Below are 24,190 nucleotides of genomic sequence, written 5' to 3' on the forward strand. Positions count from 1 at the left end.
CCTAGCAGTATTGTACATGAACAAATATATTTTTTTTTCCTCAAATATTGTTTGCAATAAAAAAGATATAAAATGTCTGTTATCATAGATGAATATATATGTTTATTCTGTTTACAAAACTTTGAATTTTTTGAAAAAAATAAGGATTTTTCATCCCAGGAATAGATTACCTTAGCCATATTTGCCACACATTTTTGGAATTTTAGGTCCTCATGCAATGCTCTTCTTCTTTGTTCTTGTTTGGCTTTAAAACTTGTTTGATCTAAGTATCACTGATGAGTCTTATGTAAACGAAAGGCGTGTCTGGTGTTTTAATTTATAACCCTGGTACCTTTGATAACTATTTACAGATTCTTACAGTTAATTTTTTTAAAGTTAATTATTCTATGAAAATTAAAGCATTAGGTTATTGGCAGTAACTTCCTTTAAAAAAAAAGAAACCAGCTTCTAATAAAATAAAGTTTTCATATCATGCCCAAAAAAATGTATAAATTATTACAAGTTGTAGAATTTAACAGTTATTAAATCCAAGACTATTTACTATATAACTAATTTGTTTTTATTTTAAATTTCTTTAATTAATATGGGCTTTAGGACCAATAAACTTATTTTTAAAGACATCATTGTGAGGTATACCTGTTGGTCAGACACCTGACCTCATTTGTGATTTATTTGTCAACAGTTAAGTATAGAACCATTGAATTGGTCCTATTTAGAAAAAAATGTATTATTTTGCAAAATAGTTCGTATGATAGCTGTAACTTTGTCAATAGTGAACAATTTTAGTAGTTTTGGTAACAAATGAAAGCTTAAGGACTTTTAATCACTGTAGAACCCTTGTTGAAAGTTTCTTTTGAATAATAAAAAAGATATATGAAATTATAACAAGGAGCACATTTGCTCTGCTGTTCAGTTCAGAAGTTTTTCGTACAACCAAAAATCCAGGAACCACTGCACTCTATGTAAATTGAATTATCCAACACAAGTCAGGATAGTTCTATAACTGTCATGATTGAAGACCATCGTGAGTTTTTTTGAACTTGAGACAAAGTAGCCATTTATGCTTCAAATTGCATATTTAACATAGATAGCAATTAGGCTATGAATAAGTGTTTTTTTATGCCCTCATTAAGTGTTACCTTTGTTCCTCCTATCTGTCACATTTGTCCATCCTTATGTCCTCAAAATTGGTTTCCGTTCTCTAATTTTAGTTTGCATCAAACATGCAAATGTTATAAAACTTATGCACAATGTTTCTAAGCACGCAACACAGATCATGTTCGATATAGGATGACATCACTTATACCATCCATGAGTTATTCCTCTTTATAAATATTGCTGAATTCTTCATTTCAGTTTTCTGAATTTAGTTTGCCTCAACCAAATGTTATGAAACTTACAACACAACGGATATGACCACAAATTACAGATCAAGTTTGAAATTGGGTTGCTTCACTTTTACCATTCACATGTTTTTCAACAGACTGTCGGCATCCCAATGGGAACAAACTGTGCCCCTCTACTTGCTGACTTGTTTCTTTATTATTATGAGGCTGACTTCATGCAGGAACTTCTTAGGAATAAAGATAAGAAGTTAGCAATATCCTTTAACTCTACTTTCCGCTATATAGATGACGTTCTTTCACTAAACAATTCAAAATTTGGTGACTATGTGGATCGCATCTATCCCATCGAATTGGAGATAAAGGATACTACAGATACAGTTAAGTCGGCTTCATATCTTGACTTACATCTAGAAATTGACAATGAGGGTCGGTTGAAGACAAAACTTTACGACAAAAGAGATGATTTCAGCTTTCCAATTGTGAACTTTCCATTTCTAAGTAGCAACATTCCAGCAGCACCTGCATACGGGGTATATATCTCCCAATTGATACGATATTCCCGTGCTTGCATTTCCTATCATGATTTTCTTGATAGAGGGTTACTGCTCACAAGGAAGCTATTAAACCAAGAGTTCCAAATGGTGAAGTTGAAATCATCCCTTCGTAAATTTTACGGACGCCATCACGAGTTGGTTGACCGTTATGGAATAACCGTTTCACAAATGATATCGGATATGTTCCTTACGTCGTAACTACAATCCCCTTCCCTTTCATGAATTTGACCTACCGAATTAAGACTATTTACCGGATTTGTAATCACATAAGCAACACGACGGGTGCCGCATGTGGAGCAGGATCTGCTTACCCTTCCGGAGCACCTGAGATCACCCCTAGTTTTTGGTGGGGTTCGTGTTGTTTATTCTTTAGTTTTCTATGTTGTGTCATGTGTACTATTGTTTTTCTGTTTGTCTTTTTAGCTCACCTGGCCCGAAGGGCCAAGTGAGCTTTTCTCATCACTTGGCGTCCGTCGTCCGTCGTCGTCCGTCGTCCGTCGGCCGTCGTCGTCGTCGTCCGTCGTCGTTAACTTTTACAAAAATCTTCTCCTCTGAAACTACTGGGCCAAATCAAACCAAACTTAGCCACAATCATCATTGGGGTATCTAGTTTAAAAAATGTGTGGCGTGACCCGGTCAACCAACCAAGATGGCCGCCACGGCTAAAAATAGAACATAGGGGTAAAATGCAGTTTTTGGCTTATAACTCAAAAACCAAAGCATTTAGAGCAAATCTGACATGGGGTAAAAATGTTTATCAGGTCAAGATCTATCTGCCCTGAAATTTTCAGATGAATCGGTCAATCGGTTGTTGGGTTGCTGCCCCTGAATTGGTAATTTTGAGGAAATTTTGCTGTTTTTGGTTATTATCTTGAATATTATTATAGATAGAGATAAACTGTAAACAGCAATAATGTTCAGCAAAGTAAGATCTACAAATAAGTCAACATGACCAAAATGGTCAGTTGACCCGTTTCGGAGTTATTGCCCTTTATAGTCAATTTTTAACCATTTTTCGTTAATTAAAGTAATCTTTTACAAAAATCTTCTCCTCTGAAACTACTGGGCCAAATTAATCCAAACTTGGCCACAATCATCTTTGGGGTATCTAGTTTAAAAAATGTGTGGCGTGACCTGGTCAACCAACCAAGATGGCCGCCATGGCTAAAAATAGAACAAAGGGGTAAAATGCAGTTTTTGGCTTATAACTCAAAAACCAAAGCATTTTGAGGAAATCTGATGGGATAAAAATGTTAATCAGGTCAAGATCTATCTGCCCTGAAATTTTCAGATGAATCAGTCAATTGGTTGTTGGGTTGCTGCCCCTGAATTGGTAATTTTGAGGAAATTTTGCTGTTTTTGGTTATTATCTTGAATATTATTATAGATAGAGATAAACTGTAAACAGCAATAATGTTCAGCAAAGTAAGATCTACAAATAAGTCAACATGACCAAAATGGTCAGTTGACCCGTTTCGGAGTTATTGCCCTTTATAGTCAATTTTTAACCATTTTTCGTTAATTAAAGTAATCTTTTACAAAAATCTTCTCCTCTGAAACTACTGGGCCAAATTAATCCAAACTTGGCCACAATCATCTTTGGGGTATCTAGTTTAAAAAATGTGTGGCGTGACCTGGTCAACCAACCAAGATGGCCGCCATGGCTAAAAATAGAACAAAGGGGTAAAATGCAGTTTTTGGCTTATAACTCAAAAACCAAAGCATTTTGAGGAAATCTGATGGGATAAAAATGTTAATCAGGTCAAGATCTATCTGCCCTGAAATTTTCAGATGAATCAGTCAATTGGTTGTTGGGTTGCTGCCCCTGAATTGGTAATTTTGAGGAAATTTTGCTGTTTTTGGTTATTATCTTGAATATTATTATAGATAGAGATAAACTGTAAACAGCAATAATGTTCAGCAAAGTAAGATCTACAAATAAGTCAACATGACCAAAATGGTCAGTAGACCCGTTTAGGAGTTATTGCCCTTTATATTCAATTTTAACCATTTTTCATAAATTAAATTAATCTTTTACAAAAATCTTCTTCTCTGAAACTACTTGGCCAAATTAATCCAAACTTGGCCACAATCATCTTTGGGGTATCTAGTTTAAAAAATGTGTGGCGTGACCTGGTCAACCAACCAAGATGGCCGCCACGGCTAAAAATAGAACATAGGGGTAAAATGCAGTTTTTGGCTTATAACTCAAAAACCAAAGCATTTTGAGGAAATCTTACATGGGATAAAAATGTTTATCAGGTCAAGATCTATCTGCCCTGAAATTTTCAGATGAATCGGTCAATCGGTTGTTGGGTTGCTGCCCCTGAATTGGTAATTTTGAGGAAATTTTGCTGTTTTTGGTTATTATCTTGAATATTATTATAGATAGAGATAAATTGTAAACAGCAATAATGTTCAGCAAAGTAAGATCTACAAATAAGTCAACATGACCAAAATGGTCAGTTGACCCCTTTAGGAGTTATTGCCCTTTATAGTCAATCTTTAACCATTTTTCATAAATCTAAGTAATCTTTTACAAAATCTCCACTGAAACTACTAGGCCACAATCATCTTTGGGGTATCTAGTTTGAAAAATGTGTCCGATGACCTGGCCATTCAACCAAGATGGCCGCCACGGCTAAAAATAGAACATAGGGGTAAAATGCAGTTTTTGGCTTATAACTCAAAAACCAAAGCATTTTGAGGAAATCTTACATGGGATAAAAATGTTTATCAGGTCAAGATCTATCTGCCCTGAATTTTTCAGATGAATTGGACAACTGGTTGTTGGGTTGCTGCCCTCCAATTGGTAATTTTTAAAGAAATTCTGCCGTTTTTGGTTATCTTGAATACTATTATAGATAGCGATAAACTGTAAACAGCAATAATGTTCAGCAAAGTAAGATCTACAAATAAGTCAACATGACCTAAATGGTCAATTGACCCCTTAAGGAGTTATTGCCCTTTATAGTCAATTTTTAACAATTTTCATTTATTTGGTAAATATATGTAAATTTTTACCAAATATAGTTCTCTGTTACTAATGGGCAAAGTTCATTATAGATATAATTGTAAGAAGCAAAATCGTTCAGTAAAGTAAGAACTTCAAACACATCACCATCACCAAAATACAATTTTGTCATGAATCCATTTGTGTCCTTTGTTTAATATGCACATAGACCAAGGTGAGCGACACAGGCTCTTTAGAGCCTCTAGTTTATTTTTAGCCATGGCGTTGTCAGTTTGTTTTAGATTTACGAGTTTGACTGTCCCTTTGGTGTCTTTCGTCCCTCTTTTATGACCCTTTATAAATTTTAAAAATGCGGAATCTGTTGTTTCGGTTCATGAACTTCAGTTTGCCTCAACCAATTGTTATGAAATTTATATACAATGCTTCTAATCATCAAACACTCTAAACTATTGGAATTCTGCGTTTGTATGTGGAAGTTGACGGGAGCATATTTGCAAGTGGAAGAATCCTTTTAATTTATCAACTTATACTATGTTTATTCTTATTTTTAGTTTATCCAGTAATGTTGAAGTCCATGTTTCTGTACTGTTGACCTGTGTCAGAGTTCTATGTAAGCTTTACACATCAGTGTACCAGTCTATGACATCATCCATACAGTCAGCTGTAGCCAATGGTGTCACTCCAGTCTCACCAAAAACTATAAGGATATTCAAGGTTATAAAATTATTTATATCATAGAATTATTTGTGACAGTCTATAATAAAGAGAAATTTTATACTGTTGATTTTAGAAAATCTTGCAATGTTTATTGTGTAAATTGCGATCAGATACTAAGTTTTTGGAAAAATTATGAGTGACATTTTTTATTGCATTATTTGCATACTGCATATTTTCAGAAATTGTAAAAACTAATCTCACATTTTTGTTGGTTCTTCAGCAAAATTTAGGAATATACAGTGTATGTTTATGAAAGGTCATGAAGAATAAAACAGTGAAAGTCCATCAAATTATAGCTCTGAGTGTTCCCTGATGAAGGTAAATCCAGAAAAGTGATACAAACACATGACATTTCTAATGATTGACCTTCACACAGAATTATTTAAACGAAACCATTGAAATCCAGTAGTGTATAAATATTTGGTGAGCTATTTATTGAAAATAACCAACAATGAACTGCCAATTTAAGTTGAGATCAGTATTTTCTTAAATCATCATTTCTATGTCACAAATAACATTTGGGAATTCATTCATATGTATAATTTAGTGTGTTTAAATCTGAAATGTCAAGTTTGATTTTTTTCAATAATAAAATATTTCAGCCAGCAGAAAGTCTATGGCAGCTTCTGGAAGACTGGCTTAATTTATTACAAGTAGAATTTGATCAGAAAAGTCCCAGACAATCTATGGCAAATCTTGCTGAAAAAGATGATGATTCTCATCCAGCTGAAAAGCCAAAGACAACAAATACCACTAACTCCTCAAATGCATCTCCACAACAACAAAAGGCAGCTAATCAGTTCTCAGATGTGAACTGTAGTAAAGATAAACTTCAAGTATCTGAGGGAATTTTAAAACATATGAGTTTAGAGGACCAGGATGTTATTGGTGCTACATTACCAAGGATCTGTGGTGTTGTTCAGGCTTTTTATATCACATGTTCTTGTCACACCCAATCAGAGTAAGATATTTTATATCACATGTTCTTGTCATACCCAATCAGAGTAAGACAATTTATTTCAGATGTTTTTATCCAATCGAAGTAAGGCATTTTATATCACATGTTCTTGTCATACCCAATCAGAGTAAGACATTTTATATCACATGTTTTTGTCATATCTCTAACCGAGTTGAAAGGGGGAGGTGATAAAGCTATTTATAAAGAGGAGGATGTACTTCAAATTATAATGGACTGCTCGAAGCTATCAACAACTAGCCTATCCCACCTAAAAGCAATTGACCTGATAGAAATAGAAAAACAATCTCAAACTTTCTGTCACCAAATGCATAAGGAGCGCACCAAAATACAAACACGATGATACATGAAGTAGAGGCTGAAGTGAAACCGCTGAATCATCCAAGTACTTTTCTTCAAGACCCTCAGCAAAGTGAATTTACATTTAAACAACAACACTGTTATTGTATCCAGCTATATAAACTGCATATATATATATACAAAACGGAAAGATGGACCAAGCAGTCTGCATGGAATGCCAAGCTAACTGCCCCCATCTACGACTAGATTAGCTGCTTACATCTAATTATATGCTAAGACCTTGGCAGAAGTTCACCTTTTACTTAAATTTTACGATATATACGAAAGTTTTCAGTTTTTTGTTCTTTTACTAGCTAAAGATAATTTTTTATTTTTTAATTGGTTACCTTATCTATTAAAAGCAATTACCATACTGCCATATTTTTAATCCCATTTATATTCTTTTTTGTTTGAACTACTTATTTTTACCTTTTACCCTTTGATTTTATCATTTTTCTGTCACATTTAAATCTTTTAATTCCTTAAACATATGATAGTAACGTCTCATAAAAAAGGGATCAAAACTGTTTTTAAAAATCATAAACTCTAACCTAGGTAGAATCATAAATGATGTAAATAGCACATAATTTTAAACTAGTGTTCTTAAAATTCACAGTTTTACCTGTATATAAGGTTTTTTAAAACTTAAGCACCACACCTCACTGTAAATATCTGTAAATATTTTAAAACCATATATCCCCAAGTGGGAGTGCTCCGATATATAACGGAGGAATCTACCTGAACAGAACAGAACATAGACAATCAGAGTAAAAAAAAATATTTCAATTCATGACATTTACATTTAAAATATTAAGTTGAAATATCAATATTGGTTAAAGTTCCATTTGATTTAATCTCATTTAGACATTCTGTTGACAGCTAGAGTGTTCATATAATTTTAATTTATGCTTTGATTTTATGACATTTGGTTCAAATAGAAAACCTGAATTTACCTTCCCATATTGTTTTCAAGTCCATGGCAGGCCTTTTTTACCATGTGCAGTTACCATTTATATTAGTTTGTACATTTATTACTTTGGAACTAAAACATTGAATATGAGGGGTTGGGGTTGTCTAATTATACCCCACGCAACGAGTTGCGAAGGGTATAATTTTTTTGACCCGTCCCTCCGTCAGTCCGTCTGTCAGTCCGTCCGTCTGTCAGTCCTATTTCTTGTCATCGCAACTTTTCTTAAACCACTCAACAGAATTTCACGAAACCTTTTCAGGTAATAAGGACATACTATGTAGTTGTGCATATCTATGGGAAATTGCGATTCAATTTTTTTTCTAGGAGTTACGCCCCTTTGTCCTTATTTACTTTAATGTACTACTGCAACAGTTTGTCATCGCAACTCCTCTCAAACCACACAACAGAATTTCACGAAACCTTTTCAGATAATGAGTACATACTATGTAGTTGTGCATATCAACGGGAAATTGCGATTCAATTTTTTTTCTAGGAGTTACGCCCCTTTGAACTCATTTGCTTCAATGTACTTCTGCAACAGTTTGTCATCGCAACTCCTCTCAAACCACACAACAGAATTTCACAAAACCTTTTCAGATAATAAGGACATACTATTTAGATGTGCATATTGGCAGGAAATTAATTTTTCTTATACAATTTTTTTTCTTACACTTATTTAATTTCTCCAATGACATTGTGGGGACGTGGGGTATGTGAGCGTGCTCACTAAGGTTCTTTAATTTTTTTTCATGTATATAGATATACATGTATTAATAACTATTCAAGATGAAAAATATATAAACATAATGTCATGTAATATATTTACAATCCAAAAAAAACCACAAACATATAAACAATAAAATAATAACAAAAAAGGTAGCCTTGAGACGAAGTTAAACTTTCACTCTATTCAAACCTTTTTAAATTAGTTAAAATAAAATTTTGTTTGCCAGACATGTCTTTCCTATACAGAAGGCTATTCAGTGAAACTTTAATCTAAACGAGTTAAAAAAGTGAGATACTGCAATTTCTGCATTGTTGGCAAGAAGAAAACGCATGATTTTGTTGAAGACATTCTTGTTACATAGCAGAAATTTTGTTCAAATTGTTTTTAATGCATGACATTTTGTGTAGACGAAATGCGTGTCTGACGATTAAATTTTAATTCTGGTACCTTTGATAACCATTTGTAGATTGTTTACTTTAAAATTCTATGAGTCATTTAATAATGTTTAGTTTTTATTTTATTTTAGGATAACATCACCAAGATTCATAGAGTTTGTTTGTAAACATAATAAGGTGCTCAAAGCTTTAGTTCAGAGGTAAACATATAGTTTGTTTTATATTAAGATACTTTTAACATAATGAGAATACTTCTTGCATACATGTACCTTAAGATGGCTGATCACATGCTATTGATTCAAGTAGTAAAATTAAGGAAAGATAAGGATATTTGTTCATTATTCATTAAAAGATAATCATCAGATGCCCCCCTTTTTATACTGGAAAATGTTTATATTTAATAAAATATTGGTGTATTTTTTTATAATTAATGATAAATATAGTAAAATGCCAGATACATGTGTAGCAAGGTCATATTTTATTTAAGAGTAGAACTTCATTGTGTTGAAATACTTGCAAAACTTTTTCCTCCTTTACAATCCTTGTTTGTAGGAATTGAATTTCAAATTAGTCAAATAGTTTTGTACAATCCTATTTATCTATATTTTCAGAAATACCACTGTGATATTTGATCATTTCCACTTCTTATTAGAATGTCCAGAATTGATGTCTCAGTTTATACATATCATTAAATTGCAGGTATGAATGAGTATATATATATATGAGAACTGTAATTTTCAGATATAATGGCATGCAGGTATTATTGCAATTTTGTCATTTTATGCTAAAATGCAATTTATGTTTTTGAGATATAAAGAAAAATATAGTTTAATTCATATATTAAAAATTCAAAATGCGAGTTAAAATTATTGCGATAATCACCCTGTTGCATTTTTTTGCAATAAAAAATACATCTCAATAATATTTTGAATTTACAGTATTACAGATAACTAATGACATAAAGGTGACCCCATAGACATGTTGCCGCATTAATGTTGTATGGTAGTAAAAAAGAACTAGCTGCCATCTTGAATTGCATGATTTATATTTAGAAAATAGAAAATAAAAAAGAAGAAGGGGTATGATTGCCAATAAGACAATTCTTCACAAGAGACCAAATGCCACAGAAATAATCAGCAACAGGTCACCTTATGGCCTGAAACAATTCAAAAGAGAAAACCAATGTCCTAATTATTGTATACATTTTTTTACAAAAGAACAAATATATCACACAGCAACAAACAACAAACTTTATTTTAGCAAAGACAACACTATGATTTTTTGTAAACTTCCAAATTATCTCATCTTTAGACTGTATTTGATGCAAAAAGAAGAATTAATTTATTATATTCACATTTTAGGATACAAGTAATGATATCAATTTTAGTGTTAGTTTTCCCATGAGGTGTTGCAATGCTATACAGTGGATTCATTTATTTGCATGGGATACCAATTTTCATGGATTGATGAAAACTTGCATATCCGTGGATATGTAAATTCGTTGTTTTGGCAAGTTCTGCATACATTCCTTTAGGGAATCTGTATTTCGTTGAACATTTAAATTCTTGGTTCCCCTGTCCCCACGAAAATTCACGTAAATTGATATCCAACAAATATTAATGAATGCACAGTATTTGGAAGCATATGCTGTAATGAAGTAGTTCATTTGAAAATGAGATATAATTTCAGAATGCCTCCCAATAGTTTTTTCTGCCAATCATTGTTACTGATTATTGTGCAACATAAATAAAATAAATGCTAGCCAGGTGACTTTAAATTTCAATTATAGAAAAAAAAACTAAACATAAATCTGTGATTAAAATGTTATTAATACAATTATTTTAATATTTTCCCTCAGCCTTTTGTGAAAAGAAGAGAATGGTTTTACCAGAATATATCCGATGATGAAAATCCAAGTGAAGTATTACATATCCCAGCAACTGACGAGGACATTCTCATTATAAATAGAGGTAGTGTTTTGCTAAATTATTTTATAAAAGCGAAATAATCTTATTTGTTGTATTAACTTTTCCCCCCATATTTCTTCTTTAACAGCTAAATAATAAAGCAAGGACTGATTAATATAAAGACAAGCATAATTTAATTGATTGATCAAGATGACTGCAGTAGCATTGCATATTAAAGTATGTTGTTATTATGATGAATTTTAGTACACATATTTTTTTCTTCAACTACACAAACCATAACTAGTTTTAAAAAAAAATATTTGGTTTTATTTAATGTTTCTTTTAAATTGTTAACTTAATGGTGTTTATAACGAAAAGTTGGGATGCTGGAATTGCATACAACACATAATGATATCATAGTTACAAAACTTATTTCCTTTCTTTTATGAACAGAAAGAATATTTGACAGTAGCTGTGATAGGGTTCTTAAAGAAAATCCTGATAAATTGAAGAAAGGACTGGCGTTAAAGTTTGATGGTGAAGAGGGCATGGTATTTATTTTTTTTGGAATTTTTGTTATTTGTTGTAATCCATCTTTTGTACTTTGACTTTATTATATATTATGTAGATATTAACTTCATTTATAAATATTTACATCAGATAATTATAAGGAATCACAAACATATATTCATTTTGTTTAAAACTTAATTCTTCAAATGTTATAAACATGGTCAATAGTTTAAAAAAAATTAGGTCTTATGTGTTCTTATATATTTCTTACTCTGGTTTTTCAATTACCCCTATAGGTCCAATATTAAAGAAATATTATCAGCAATTTGATGTTGTGCCATACTTTGCTTATTAATTATGCAACTCAATTAGAATCTAAAGGAGAGAAGGCGGAGCTAAGCTATGGTACATCATATTCTTTTTCATGTTATTCCATGGATGAAGCTCCACCTTTTTTTAACGGTATCCGCCTCTGAAATATTTAAGGGAGCTCGCTTCTCAGTTTCAAAGTAATTAACTTTTCAAAACACTAGTTTATATTGATAAGGAATTAAAAAAGGAATCCAAAAAGGAAAAAAAAATATATAGGTCACCGTGCTTGTTTTCGAGATATGAGCTATTGAAATTTTGGCGGAAAAATATTCTCTCTTGACTTTTCATAGCCTCATCATTGACAAGTTAAAGTTCTCAAAAACTGTAAAAAAGTAATTAAAATTTTATAAGACTTTTACAGATGGCTTATCATTATACATGTTAAAAAATTTCAAAAAGAAAAATGGGGGTCACCTGACAAATTTTTTCAAGGCATTTAAATGGATAAAACCAGAGGATTCCGAAAATCTGCCAAAAAATCCAAAACATGACAAGCCAGCTTCCTTCAGAAACTGTAAAACGTAAAAGGTAAAGATTTTCATTCGTTCATTTTATAACAAAAAGCAATAGTTCATGTGTATCACATCTTAAGAAACCTTTTTCAAACTATATAGGATTGTTGCGAGTTCCCTTAATTGTTGAAAAATTACTTAAAGTTTCTTCGTTCAGTTCTGAAAAAAATAAAATGTAATACTACAATGTAGTACCATTTCCTTTGTAAACGTTCAATTAAATTTTGATTCAAAAAGGGGGGAGGGGGTAACTATAGTCTTTAGAAAAGGGAATAAATATTGGCTACAAAAATTTGTGAAAAAACATGATGCGATCAAATAGGACGTACAATAACTGTGCTCCCTGGATTCGCCACTGTTTAGTGTTTTATCATTAAAATTGTGTTTTAATAAATAATCGAATTAATAAAACAACGGAAGAAAAGCAGTTTGTATAAAAACTTTAAAATGTATAAATATGCATTTTTCAATGAGATGAACAACCCGTAAATATGATTAATTTGTATGATACCTTGAAAACCAACAAAAAAAGGACAAATCTTACGATCATTAGAATTATAATTTAATCCTTGTTGCTGGAATCCGACATTTTTGTTTACTTTCTGATGACATAATAAAATTATATTGGCATACGATCATACACAGGGAGCAAAACTAAAAAGTCAGGACATTTTCTTTACTTTCTGCGACTTCTGGGGCTCTATTAAATGAAATATAAAGAAAATCATACAGGTACACGAGGAGCAGAAGGTCTTCATTCTGTCAATCATTATATTTATATTACAAATTTTACATGCCATGTGTCTTACTCATTAACATTGAACAAACTCATCCTTTGGATTTGTTTGTTTTAATATGTTAACTCATAAGAACCATACACGTATAGTACTTAAAACAAAACACTTAGACAGAAAGATAACAATTGGAAGCAAGCATATTGCCTAGGACTAGACTTCATAACTTGCTCTCCAGGATCATTTCTTAATAAAACATTTTTACTTATTTTACTTGTATATTTATAGGGACAGGGAGTTGTGAGAGAATGGTTTGATGTTTTATCTAGAGAAATCCTGAATCCAGATTATGCATTGTTTACCCAGTCAGCAGATGGTATATTTAGATATTTATATGTGAATGTTTTAAGGTTAAAGGTTTGAAAAAAGATTGAAATAACACTTTATAAGTTTTAAATGTCCTAAGCACTCTTTTGATTTTTGTATTTGAAAGCTATGAATGTATAAATACTTGATAGCTATATGACCAGAAAGACCTAACAAAATATTTCTGAGGAAAAATAAGGAGATGTGCTGTCATTGAGACAATAAATTTTTGAAGACTTCAAAATATATAATATCAGATTTATAAATTCAATGTTGAAAAAGAAGCACAAGAATTTCAAAGATGGAACCATTTTTTACACCAAAAACTACTGTCACCAAATTTAGATCTTGGTATAGAAATACATTTCTAAGGTCTTGTTGAGAGAGAAAAAATTAGACTGGTGCATACCTGAAAAGGAACACATGTACATGAGGGACTGGTGAAAAAGTTCAAAATACTCTATAATCATATTAATGGATGGTTCTTATAATGTATGCATTAATGCATGACAACATATATTATGTACGTTGATATATATTTAAGATGTTCTTTTTAGCACAAAACTACATTCGCATCCTATTATTGCGTGAATATCTTTTTAAGGAGTTCTTTTTTTATCCTTATATGAAAATATCTTTTTATAGGGAGTACATTCCAGCCAAATAGTAATTCAGCTATTAATCCAGACCACCTTAATTACTTTAGATTTGCAGGACAAATCTTAGGACTTTGTCTTTATCACAAACAGTTAATCAATGTTTACTTTACCAGATCATTCTATAAACATATCCTTGGTAAGTTTGATTAACTGTAAGTTAAACCTCGTGAAAGATACCAGGCCTGTAGTTTAGAATGCAAGAATAAGACTCATCAGTGAAGCTGGAATTAAAATAGTTGGAAGACCAAATCAAGTGCAAAGTTGATGTGCTTTAAAAACCAAAATTCTAAAAAGATGTTCAATATATTGTTTGGTAAAAAAGACTTTTAATTGTTTAATGTCAGCAGTTTTAAAATATGTTTTTAAAAGAGAAAGGTGAAAGATACCAGAAGGTATTCAACTCATAAGTCAAAAACAAATTGTCACTAAGTCATCACAAAGAACAAAAATAGACATAAGGACAACCACAGTACACAAGACACAACATAGAAAACTAAATATTGAGCAAAACAAACCCATGGTATGTGATCCCAGGTGCTCCAGAAAAGTAAGCAGGTTTTGCTGCGTAAATGATCCACATACTCCTATAAAAGAAATTCATACTTCAAATTGTGCAATCTGAAGTTTGCATACCATACTATAATATAGTTTAGCTTTTTCTTATTTAATAAATGAATAGTTTGTAACACCAGGATGTCTAGCTATTTTAGACAGTATGATAATATTTACATATAATTTAATTTTGGATGTAACGGGTCCTCTGAATGGCTGAATTTGTTTTGTTTATTAGCTCATAGACATCCTTTTGTCATCTGACCGTGACTTCATCAATGTTTTTTCATGATTTACTCTGGTTTAAAATGGAATTTAGAATTAAATTATAAGAAACGACAGCCATAATATTTAATCTGTCTATTCCGTGTGCACCACATTTTTTATGTTATTTTTCCATAGAAAAAATATTACAGTCATTTCTTAAATAAACAAGAATAAAACATCTATTCGACATATTTACAATATGACTGTCAATTTAGAGGTATCCCAGTGAATTATACAGATGTGGCATCTATTGATCCTGACTACGCTAAAAATCTACAGGTATGTGTAATCAAAAATAAATCTACTTACCTTTTAACAAAACAAAATTGTGTAACCATTTACAGAAGAAATATTTAATCTCTTGAAAAAATTTACTGCTTACCCTGTGCATGTCATTAAAATAGCATAGGCTAGTAATCATTTTGCAGTATAGAAATTTTATTTCTCCTCTTGCAAAGTTCAATAAAGTTAACAAATGCATTGATGAGTTCTCAGTATTTTAACCTTAAAGTCATAAGAAACCTCAAATCAAAAAAAAATAATGCATATGTTTTTTATAACTCAATGGATAGTTTTCATTGTAAAATTATGTACATATACTTTTTTCTGAAGAAAATTCTTTAATTTATTCATATTTAGAAGAAGTTTACTTTATTTGAATTGTTTCCTTCCAGCAAGCAATTCCCCTGATATATTTTCTGTATGCAAGGTGACCTCAGTGTGACCCATCTCGTAAAAATCCGGTGACCACAATACGCATGGATGTCCTTAAAATAAACTATTACCTGAATTAACATGTTAAACACGTGCTCAATTTCCATGCTTTTTTGTTTATTTTTCGTCAATTGTTGACAAACAGGTGACAATCATTAAACTTCGGCTTCAAAACACGAACTTTAATTACCTGCCATATTTTCACAACAACACTGACCGATTGAAAAAAAAATTGACGATTATACGAAATTTACACGAAAAAAATGATAAATTCGAGCACAGAAGACTAAGTTTATGATGTTTGTATGCATTGGTTTAAGAATTGGAAGAACATTATTTTTCACCGGTCACTCGTTTCTTATGACTTTAACTAAAAACTGCATTAATAGATAAAAACAAAAAGATTTTTGTTGGGTGGATTTTAAAACAGCATAAATTTTTATATCATACACACAGTTTTGTTGAATGCTGTTGATATTTTCAAAAGCATTTGTTGAATTTTCCTTATCAAAAAGATGACTTTATATTACAGTGGATACTTGACCATGACATTGATAATTTAGGATTGGACCTGACATTCTCTGTTGAGACTGATGTGTTTGGTGTGATGCAGGAAGTAGAATTAAAACCGGGAGGGAGTCATGTAACTGTGACAGAAGAAAATAAGGTATGGTTGAGCTTGTAAGAGCTATGGAATTATATAAATGCATGGAGTTATTCACTGCATAGGTTGCATATTTCTGCATATAATTTCATTTACAATGCTTGTGACTGCATCTTTGGTAAAATAATTTTTTAAACACTCGATTTGCTATGAAACTAATAATGAAGATATCACCTAGTAAGTTTACACTTGTAACTTGCAATCTTTTAGTCTTGAATATTTATCATATTTGAAAAAAAACCCACTTACAGACAAAAGCACAAACAAGCAGATAGAAGGATTTATGCAGAACATGATTGATGCAATTTCTATTTGTTTGGTACAATTTGTGTCAGAAATTCAAATGATAAATAGGTTCTCAAATTAACATCATCTAGACAGAATTATTATATTTGATTTCAGACAGATTATGCCCAGTTAGTAACAGAATTAAGAATGACAAGAGCTATACAGCCACAGATAAATAGCTTTCTATCTGGTTTCCATCAGTACATTCCACAATCCCTCATACAAATGTTTGATGAATATGAATTGGTTAGTATCATTTATTACAGAAATATCTAGAGACAGACAAATTTTCAATTTCGAGGTTATATGAAATTTATTATTTATTTGATTTAGAGAAGAAAAAACTGAGGTGGTACAGAACACTACAGGGTGATAACTCTGTAAAATCAGCTAAATGATTTAAACACATTCTATATTTAAGGAAATATCAAGCTTCTCATTGATCAAAACTAGTGTTTTACAAACTGCTATATATCCAATGAAATTTTCCGACAAAGTGTGTGGTTCAACTTTTTAGCTCACCTGGCCTAAAAGGCCAAGTGAGCTTTTCTCATCACTTGGCATCCGTCGTCCGTCGTCCGTTGTCTGTCTTCGTCCGTCGTCTGTCGTCCGTCATCGTTAACTTTTACAAAAATCTTCTCCTCTGAAACTACTGGGCCAAATTAAACCAAACTTGGCCACAATCATCATTGATGTATCTAGTTCAAAATTTGTGTTTTTTGACCCGGTCAACCAACCAAGATGGCCGCCATGGCTAAAAAATAGAACACAGGGGTAAAATGCAGTTTTTGGCTTATAACTCAAAAACCAAAGCATTTAGAGCAAATCTGACACAGAAAAATTGTTTATCAGGTGAAGATCTATCTGCCCTGAATTTTTAAGATGAATGGGACAACCCATTGTTGGGTTGCTGCCCCTGAATTGGTAATTTTAAGGAAATTTTGCTGTTTTTGGATATTATCTTGAATATTATTATGGATAGAGATAAACTGTAAACAGCAATAATGTTGAGCAAAGTAAGATTTACAAATAAGTCAACATGACCAAAATGGTCAGTTGACCCCTTTAGGAGTTATTGCCCTTTATAGTCAATTTTTAACCATTTTTCGTAAATCTCCATGATCTTTTACAAAAATCTTCTCCTCTGAAACTACTGGGCCAAATTAAACCAAACTTGGCCACAATCATCATTGATGTATCTAGTTCAAAATTTGGTTTTTTGACCCGGCCAACCAACCAAGATGGCCGCCATGGCTAAAAATAGAACACAGGGGTAAAATGCAGTTTTTGGCTTATAACTCAAAAACCAAAGCATTTAGAGCAAATCTGACATGAGGTAAAATTGTTAATCAGGTGAAGATCTATCTGCCCTGAAATTTTAAGATGAATGGGCCAACCCGTTGTTGGGTTGCTGCCCCTGAATTGGTAATTTTAAGGAAATTTTGCTGTTTTTGGATATTATCTTGAATATTATTATGGATAGAGATAAACTGTAAACAGCAATAATGTTGAGCAAAGTAAGATTTACAAATAAGTCAACATGACCAAAATGGTCAGTTGACCCCTTTAGGAGTTATTGCCCTTTATAGTCAATTTTTAACCATTTTTCGTAAATCTCCATGATCTTTTACAAAAATCTTCTCCTCTGAAACTGCTGAGCCAAATAAACCAAACTAGGCCACAATCATCATTTATGTATTTAGTTTAAAATTTGCGTTTTTTGACCCGGCCAACCAACCAAGATGGCCGCCATGGCTAAAAATGGAACACAGGGGTAAAATGCAGTTTTTGGCTTATAACTCAAAAACCAAAGCATTTAGAGCAAATCTGACTAGGTAAAATTGTTTATCCGGTCAAGATCTATCTGCCCTGAAATTTTAAGATGAATGGGACAACCCGTTGTTGGGTTGCTGCCCCTGAATTGGTAATTTTAAGGAAATTTTGCTGTTTTTGGATATTATCTTGAATGTTATTATGGATAGAGATAAACTGTAAACAGCAAAAATGTTCAGCAAAGAAAGATTTACAAATAAGTCAACAGGACCAAAATGATCAGTTGACCCCTTCAGGAGTTATTGTCCTTTATAGTCAATTTTTAACAATTTTTCGTAAATCTCCATGACCTTTTACAAAAATCTTCTCCTCTGAAACTACCTGGCCAAATTAAACCAAACTTGGCCACAATCATCATTTATGTATCTAGTTGAAAATTTGTGTTTTTGACCCGGCCAACCAACCAAGATGGTCGCCATGGCTAAAAATAGAACATGGAGGTTAAATGCAGTTTTTGGTTATTACTCAAAAACCAAAGCATTTAGAGCAAATCTGACACAGGTAAAATTGTTTATCTGGTCAAGATCTATCTGCCCTGAAATTGTAAGATGAATGGGCCAACCCGTTGTTGGGTTGCTGCCCCTGAATTGGTAATTTTAAGGAAATTTTGATGTTTTTGGATATTATCTTGAATATTATTATGGATAGAGATAAACTGTAAACAGCAATAATGTTCAGCAAAGTAAGATTTACAAATAATTCAACAGGACTAAAATGGTCAGTTGACCCCTTTAGGAGTTATTGCCCTTTATAGTCAATTTTCAACCATTTTTCGTAAATCTCAGTTAACTATCTTCTCCTCTGAAACTACTGGGCCAAATTTTACCAAACATAGCCAGAATCATAATTAGGCTATCTAGTTTAAAAATTGTGTATTGTGAGCGGGCAAACCAACCAAGATGGCTGCTACGGCTAAAAATAGAACATAAGGGTAAAATGCAGTTTTTGGCTTATAACTCAAAAACCAAAGCATTTAGAGCAAATCTGACACTGGGTGAAATTGTTGATTTGGTCAAGATTTATCTGCCCTGAAATTTTTAGATGAATCGGACAACTCGTTGTTAGGTTGCTGCCCCTAAATTGGTAATTTTAAGGATATTTTGCTGTTTTGGGTTATTATCTAGAATATTATTATAGATAGAGATAAACTGTAAACAGCAATAATGGACAGCAATTTAAGACTAAAAAAAAAGTCAAAATGACCAAAATGATCAATTGACCCCCTAAGAAGTTATTGTCCTTTACAATCAATTTTTAACAATTTTCATAAAATTTGTAAATTTTTACTAACATTTTCCACTGAAACTACACGGACAAGTTATTTATAGATAGAGATAATTGTAAGCAGCAAGAATGGTCAGTAAAGTAAAATGTAAAAACACATCACAATCACCTAAACACAATTTTGTCATGAACTGTCTGCTTCCTTTGTTTAATTCACATATACCAATGTGAGCGACACAGGCTCTTTAGAGCCTCTAGTTATTAATTTTTATATTTTTGTCAAATAGACAAAGTAAATATTTTGTCAAAATTTTATGAACGAGCCAAGTTAATTTTAGTCGGGGTGTTTTGTACATGTACAACCTTTTAAATATTAGTTACAATGAATTATTTACCTTATATTACCTTTCAGTGGAAGATAATTAGTACAAACTATTTATAAATTTTACACATTTCAGGAAATAAATCATTGTGACAGATACTCTTATATTTTGTATGTCACTGAAGAGATGTTCTTTATAACTTTTTATATTACTTAACAAAATTATATAAATAAGTTTGGTTTCAATTGCAACGATATTCTAATTAAAAAAAAATATGATTTACTGTATTCATGTTCTATTTTAGGAGTTAATGTTGTCAGGTATCCCAGAGATAGATATAAGTGACTGGGAGAATCATACAGAATATAATGGCTATGATAGACAATGATGATTTACTGTATTTATGTTCTATTTTAGGAGTTAATGTTGTCAGGTATCCCAGAGATAGATATCAGTGACTGGGAGAATCATACAGAATACAATGGCTATGATAGACAATGATGATTTACTGTATTTATGTACTATTTTAGGAGTTAATGTTGTCAGGTATTCCAGAGATAGATATCAGTGACTGGGAGAATCATACAGAATACAATGGCTATGATAGACAATGATGATTTACTGTATTTATGTTCTATTTTAGGAGTTAATGTTGTCAGGTATCCCAGAGATAGATATCAGTGACTGGGAGAATCATACAGAATACAATGGCTATGATAGACAGTGATGATTTACTGTATTTATGTACTATTTTAGGAGTTAATGTTGTCAGGTATCCCAGAGATAGATATCAGTGACTGGGAGAAACATACAGAATACAATGGCTATGATAGACAATGATGATTTACTGTATTTATGTTCTATTTTAGGAGTTAATGTTGTCAGGTATCCCAGAGATAGATATCAGTGACTGGGAGAAACATACAGAATACAATGGCTATGATAGACAATGATGATTAACTGTATTTATGTACTATTTTAGGAGTTAATGTTGTCAGGTATCCCAGAGATAGATATAAGTGACTGGGAGAATCATACAGAAGAATACAATGGCTATGATAGACAATGATGATTTACTGTATTTATGTTCTATTTTAGGAGTTAATGTTGTCAGGTATCCCAGAGATAGATATCAGTGACTGGGAGAATCATACAGAATACAATGGTTATGATAGACAATGATGATTTACTGTATTTATGTTCTATTTTAGGAGTTAATGTTGTCAGGTATCCCAGAGATAGATATCAGTGACTGGGAGAAACATACAGAATACAATGGCTATGATAGACAATGATGATTAACTGTATTTATGTTCTATTTTAGGAGTTAATGTTGTCGGGTATCCCAGAGATAGATATAAGTGACTGGGAGAAACATACAGAATACAATGGCTATGATAGACAGTGATGATTTACTGTATTTATGTTCTATTTTAGGAGTTAATGTTGTCAGGTATCCCAGAGATAGATATCAGTGACTGGGAGAAACATACAGAATACAATGGCTATGATAGACAATGATGATTAACTGTATTTATGTTCTATTTTAGGAGTTAATGTTGTCGGGTATCCCAGAGATAGATATCAGTGACTGGGAGAAACATACAGAATATAATGGCTTTGATAGACAATGATGATTTACTGTATTTATGTTCTATTTTAGGAGTTAATGTTGTCAGGTATTCCAGAGATAGATATAAGTGACTGGGAGAATCATACAGAATACAATGGCTATGATAGACAGTGATGATTTACTGTATTTATGTTCTATTTTAGGAGTTAATGTTGTCAGGTATCCCAGAGATAGATATAAGTGACTGGGAGAATCATACAGAATACAATGGCTATGATAGACAGTGATGATTTACTGTATTTATGTTCTATTTTAGGAGTTAATGTTGTCAGGTATTCCAGAGATAGATATAAGTGACTGGGAGAATCATACAGAATACAATGGCTATGATAGACAGTGATGATTTACTGTATTTATGTTCTATTTTAGGAGTTAATGTTGTCAGGTATTCCAGAGATAGATATAAGTGACTGGGAGAATCATACAGAATACAATGGCTATGATAGACAGTGATGATTTACTGTATTTATGTTCTATTTTAGGAGTTAATGTTGTCAGGTATACCAGAGATAGATATCAGTGACTGGGAGAAACATACAGAATACAATGGCTATGATAGACAGTGATGATTTACTGTATTTATGTACTATTTTAGGAGTTAATGTTGTCAGGTATTCCAGAGATAGATATAAGTGACTGGGAGAATCATACAGAATACAATGGCTATGATAGACAATGATGATTTACTGTATTTATGTTCTATTTTAGGAGTTAATGTTGTCAGGTATTCCAGAGATAGATATAAGTGACTGGGAGAAACATACAGAATACAATGGCTATGATAGACAGTGATGATTTACTGTATTTATGTTCTATTTTAGGAGTTAATGTTGTCAGGTATCCCAGAGATAGATATCAGTGACTGGGAGAAACATACAGAATACAATGGCTATGATAGACAATGATGATTAACTGTATTTATGTTCTATTTTAGGAGTTAATGTTGTCAGGTATTCCAGAGATAGATATAAGTGACTGGGAGAATCATACAGAATACAATGGCTATGATAGACAATGATGATTTACTGTATTTATGTTCTATTTTAGGAGTTAATGTTGTCGGGTATCCCAGAGATAGATATCAGTGACTGGGAGAAACATACAGAATACAATGGCTATGATAGACAATGATGATTTACTGTATTTATGTTCTATTTTAGGAGTTAATGTTGTCAGGTATCCCAGAGATAGATATCAGTGACTGGGAGAATCATACAGAATACAATGGCTATGATAGACAGTGATGATTTACTGTATTTATGTTCTATTTTAGGAGTTAATGTTGTCAGGTATTCCAGAGATAGATATCAGTGACTGGGAGAATCATACAGAATACAATGGCTATGATAGACAATGATGATTTACTGTATTTATGTTCTATTTTAGGAGTTAATGTTGTCAGGTATTCCAGAGATAGATATAAGTGACTGGGAGAATCATACAGAATATAATGGTTATGATAGACAATGATGATTTACTGTATTTATGTACTATTTTAGGAGTTAATGTTGTCGGGTATACCAGAGATAGATATCAGTGACTGGGAGAAACATACAGAATACAATGGCTATGATAGACAGTGATGATTAACTGTATTTATGTTCTAGTTTAGGAGTTAATGTTGTCAGGTATCCCAGAGATAGATATCAGTGACTGGGAGAATCATACAGAATACAATGGCTATGATAGACAATGATGATTAACTGTATTTATGTTCTATTTTAGGAGTTAATGTTGTCAGGTATTCCAGAGATAGATATAAGTGACTGGGAGAATCATACAGAATATAATGGTTATGATAGACAATGATGATTTACTGTATTTATGTACTATTTTAGGAGTTAATGTTGTCGGGTATACCAGAGATAGATATCAGTGACTGGGAGAATCATACAGAATACAATGGCTATGATAGACAATGATGATTAACTGTATTTATGTTCTATTTTAGGAGTTAATGTTGTCGGGTATTCCAGAGATAGACATCAGTGACTGGGAGAATCATACAGAATACAATGGCTATGGTAGACAATGATGGTTTACTGTATTTATGTTCTATTTTAGGAGTTAATGTTGTCAGGTATACCAGAGATAGATATCAGTGACTGGGAGAAACATACAGAATACAATGGCTATGATAGACAGTGATGATTTACTGTATTTATGTTCTATTTTAGGAGTTAATGTTGTCAGATATACCAGAGATAGATATCAGTGACTGGGAGAAACATACAGAATACAATGGCTATGATAGACAGTGATGATTTACTGTATTTATGTTCTATTTTAGGAGTTAATGTTGTCAGGTATCCCAGAGATAGATATCAGTGACTGGGAGAATCATACAGAATACAATGGCTATGATATACAATGATGATTAACTGTATTTATGTTCTATTTTAGGAGTTAATGTTGTCAGGTATTCCAGAGATAGATATAAGTGACTGGGAGAATCATACAGAATATAATGGTTATGATAGACAATGATGATTTACTGTATTTATGTACTATTTTAGGAGTTAATGTTGTCGGGTATACCAGAGATAGATATCAGTGACTGGGAGAAACATACAGAATACAATGGTTATGATAGACAGTGATGATTTACTGTATTTATGTTCTATTTTAGGAGTT

At 32.1% G+C, this 24,190-nt stretch overlaps 1 protein-coding gene across 2 annotated transcripts in view; it reads left to right on the plus strand.

Annotated features, from left to right (window-relative positions):
• Positions 1-24,190, plus strand: part of LOC139491932 (E3 ubiquitin-protein ligase HACE1-like) — a 57,261-nt gene that overhangs the window by 24,640 nt on the left and 8,431 nt on the right. The window contains exons 12-23 of one of the 2 annotated variants that reach the window (XM_071279879.1): positions 5,426-5,588; positions 6,194-6,514; positions 6,639-6,676; positions 9,130-9,198; positions 9,610-9,697; positions 10,857-10,968; positions 11,359-11,456; positions 13,322-13,409; positions 14,045-14,194; positions 15,095-15,156; positions 16,124-16,258; positions 16,658-16,789. In XM_071279879.1, the coding sequence (XP_071135980.1) occupies positions 5,426-5,588; positions 6,194-6,514; positions 6,639-6,676; positions 9,130-9,198; positions 9,610-9,697; positions 10,857-10,968; positions 11,359-11,456; positions 13,322-13,409; positions 14,045-14,194; positions 15,095-15,156; positions 16,124-16,258; positions 16,658-16,789 (1,456 nt within the window). Of the gene's footprint in view, positions 1-5,425; positions 5,589-6,193; positions 6,553-6,638; positions 6,677-9,129; positions 9,199-9,609; positions 9,698-10,856; positions 10,969-11,358; positions 11,457-13,321; positions 13,410-14,044; positions 14,195-15,094; positions 15,157-16,123; positions 16,259-16,657; positions 16,790-24,190 lie in introns of both variants that reach the window. The other variant, XM_071279878.1, reaches the window with a different exon arrangement.

This window comes from Mytilus edulis, chromosome 10, assembly GCF_963676685.1.
Source record: "Mytilus edulis chromosome 10, xbMytEdul2.2, whole genome shotgun sequence".
NCBI classification, from domain to species: Eukaryota; Metazoa; Mollusca; class Bivalvia; order Mytilida; family Mytilidae; genus Mytilus; species Mytilus edulis.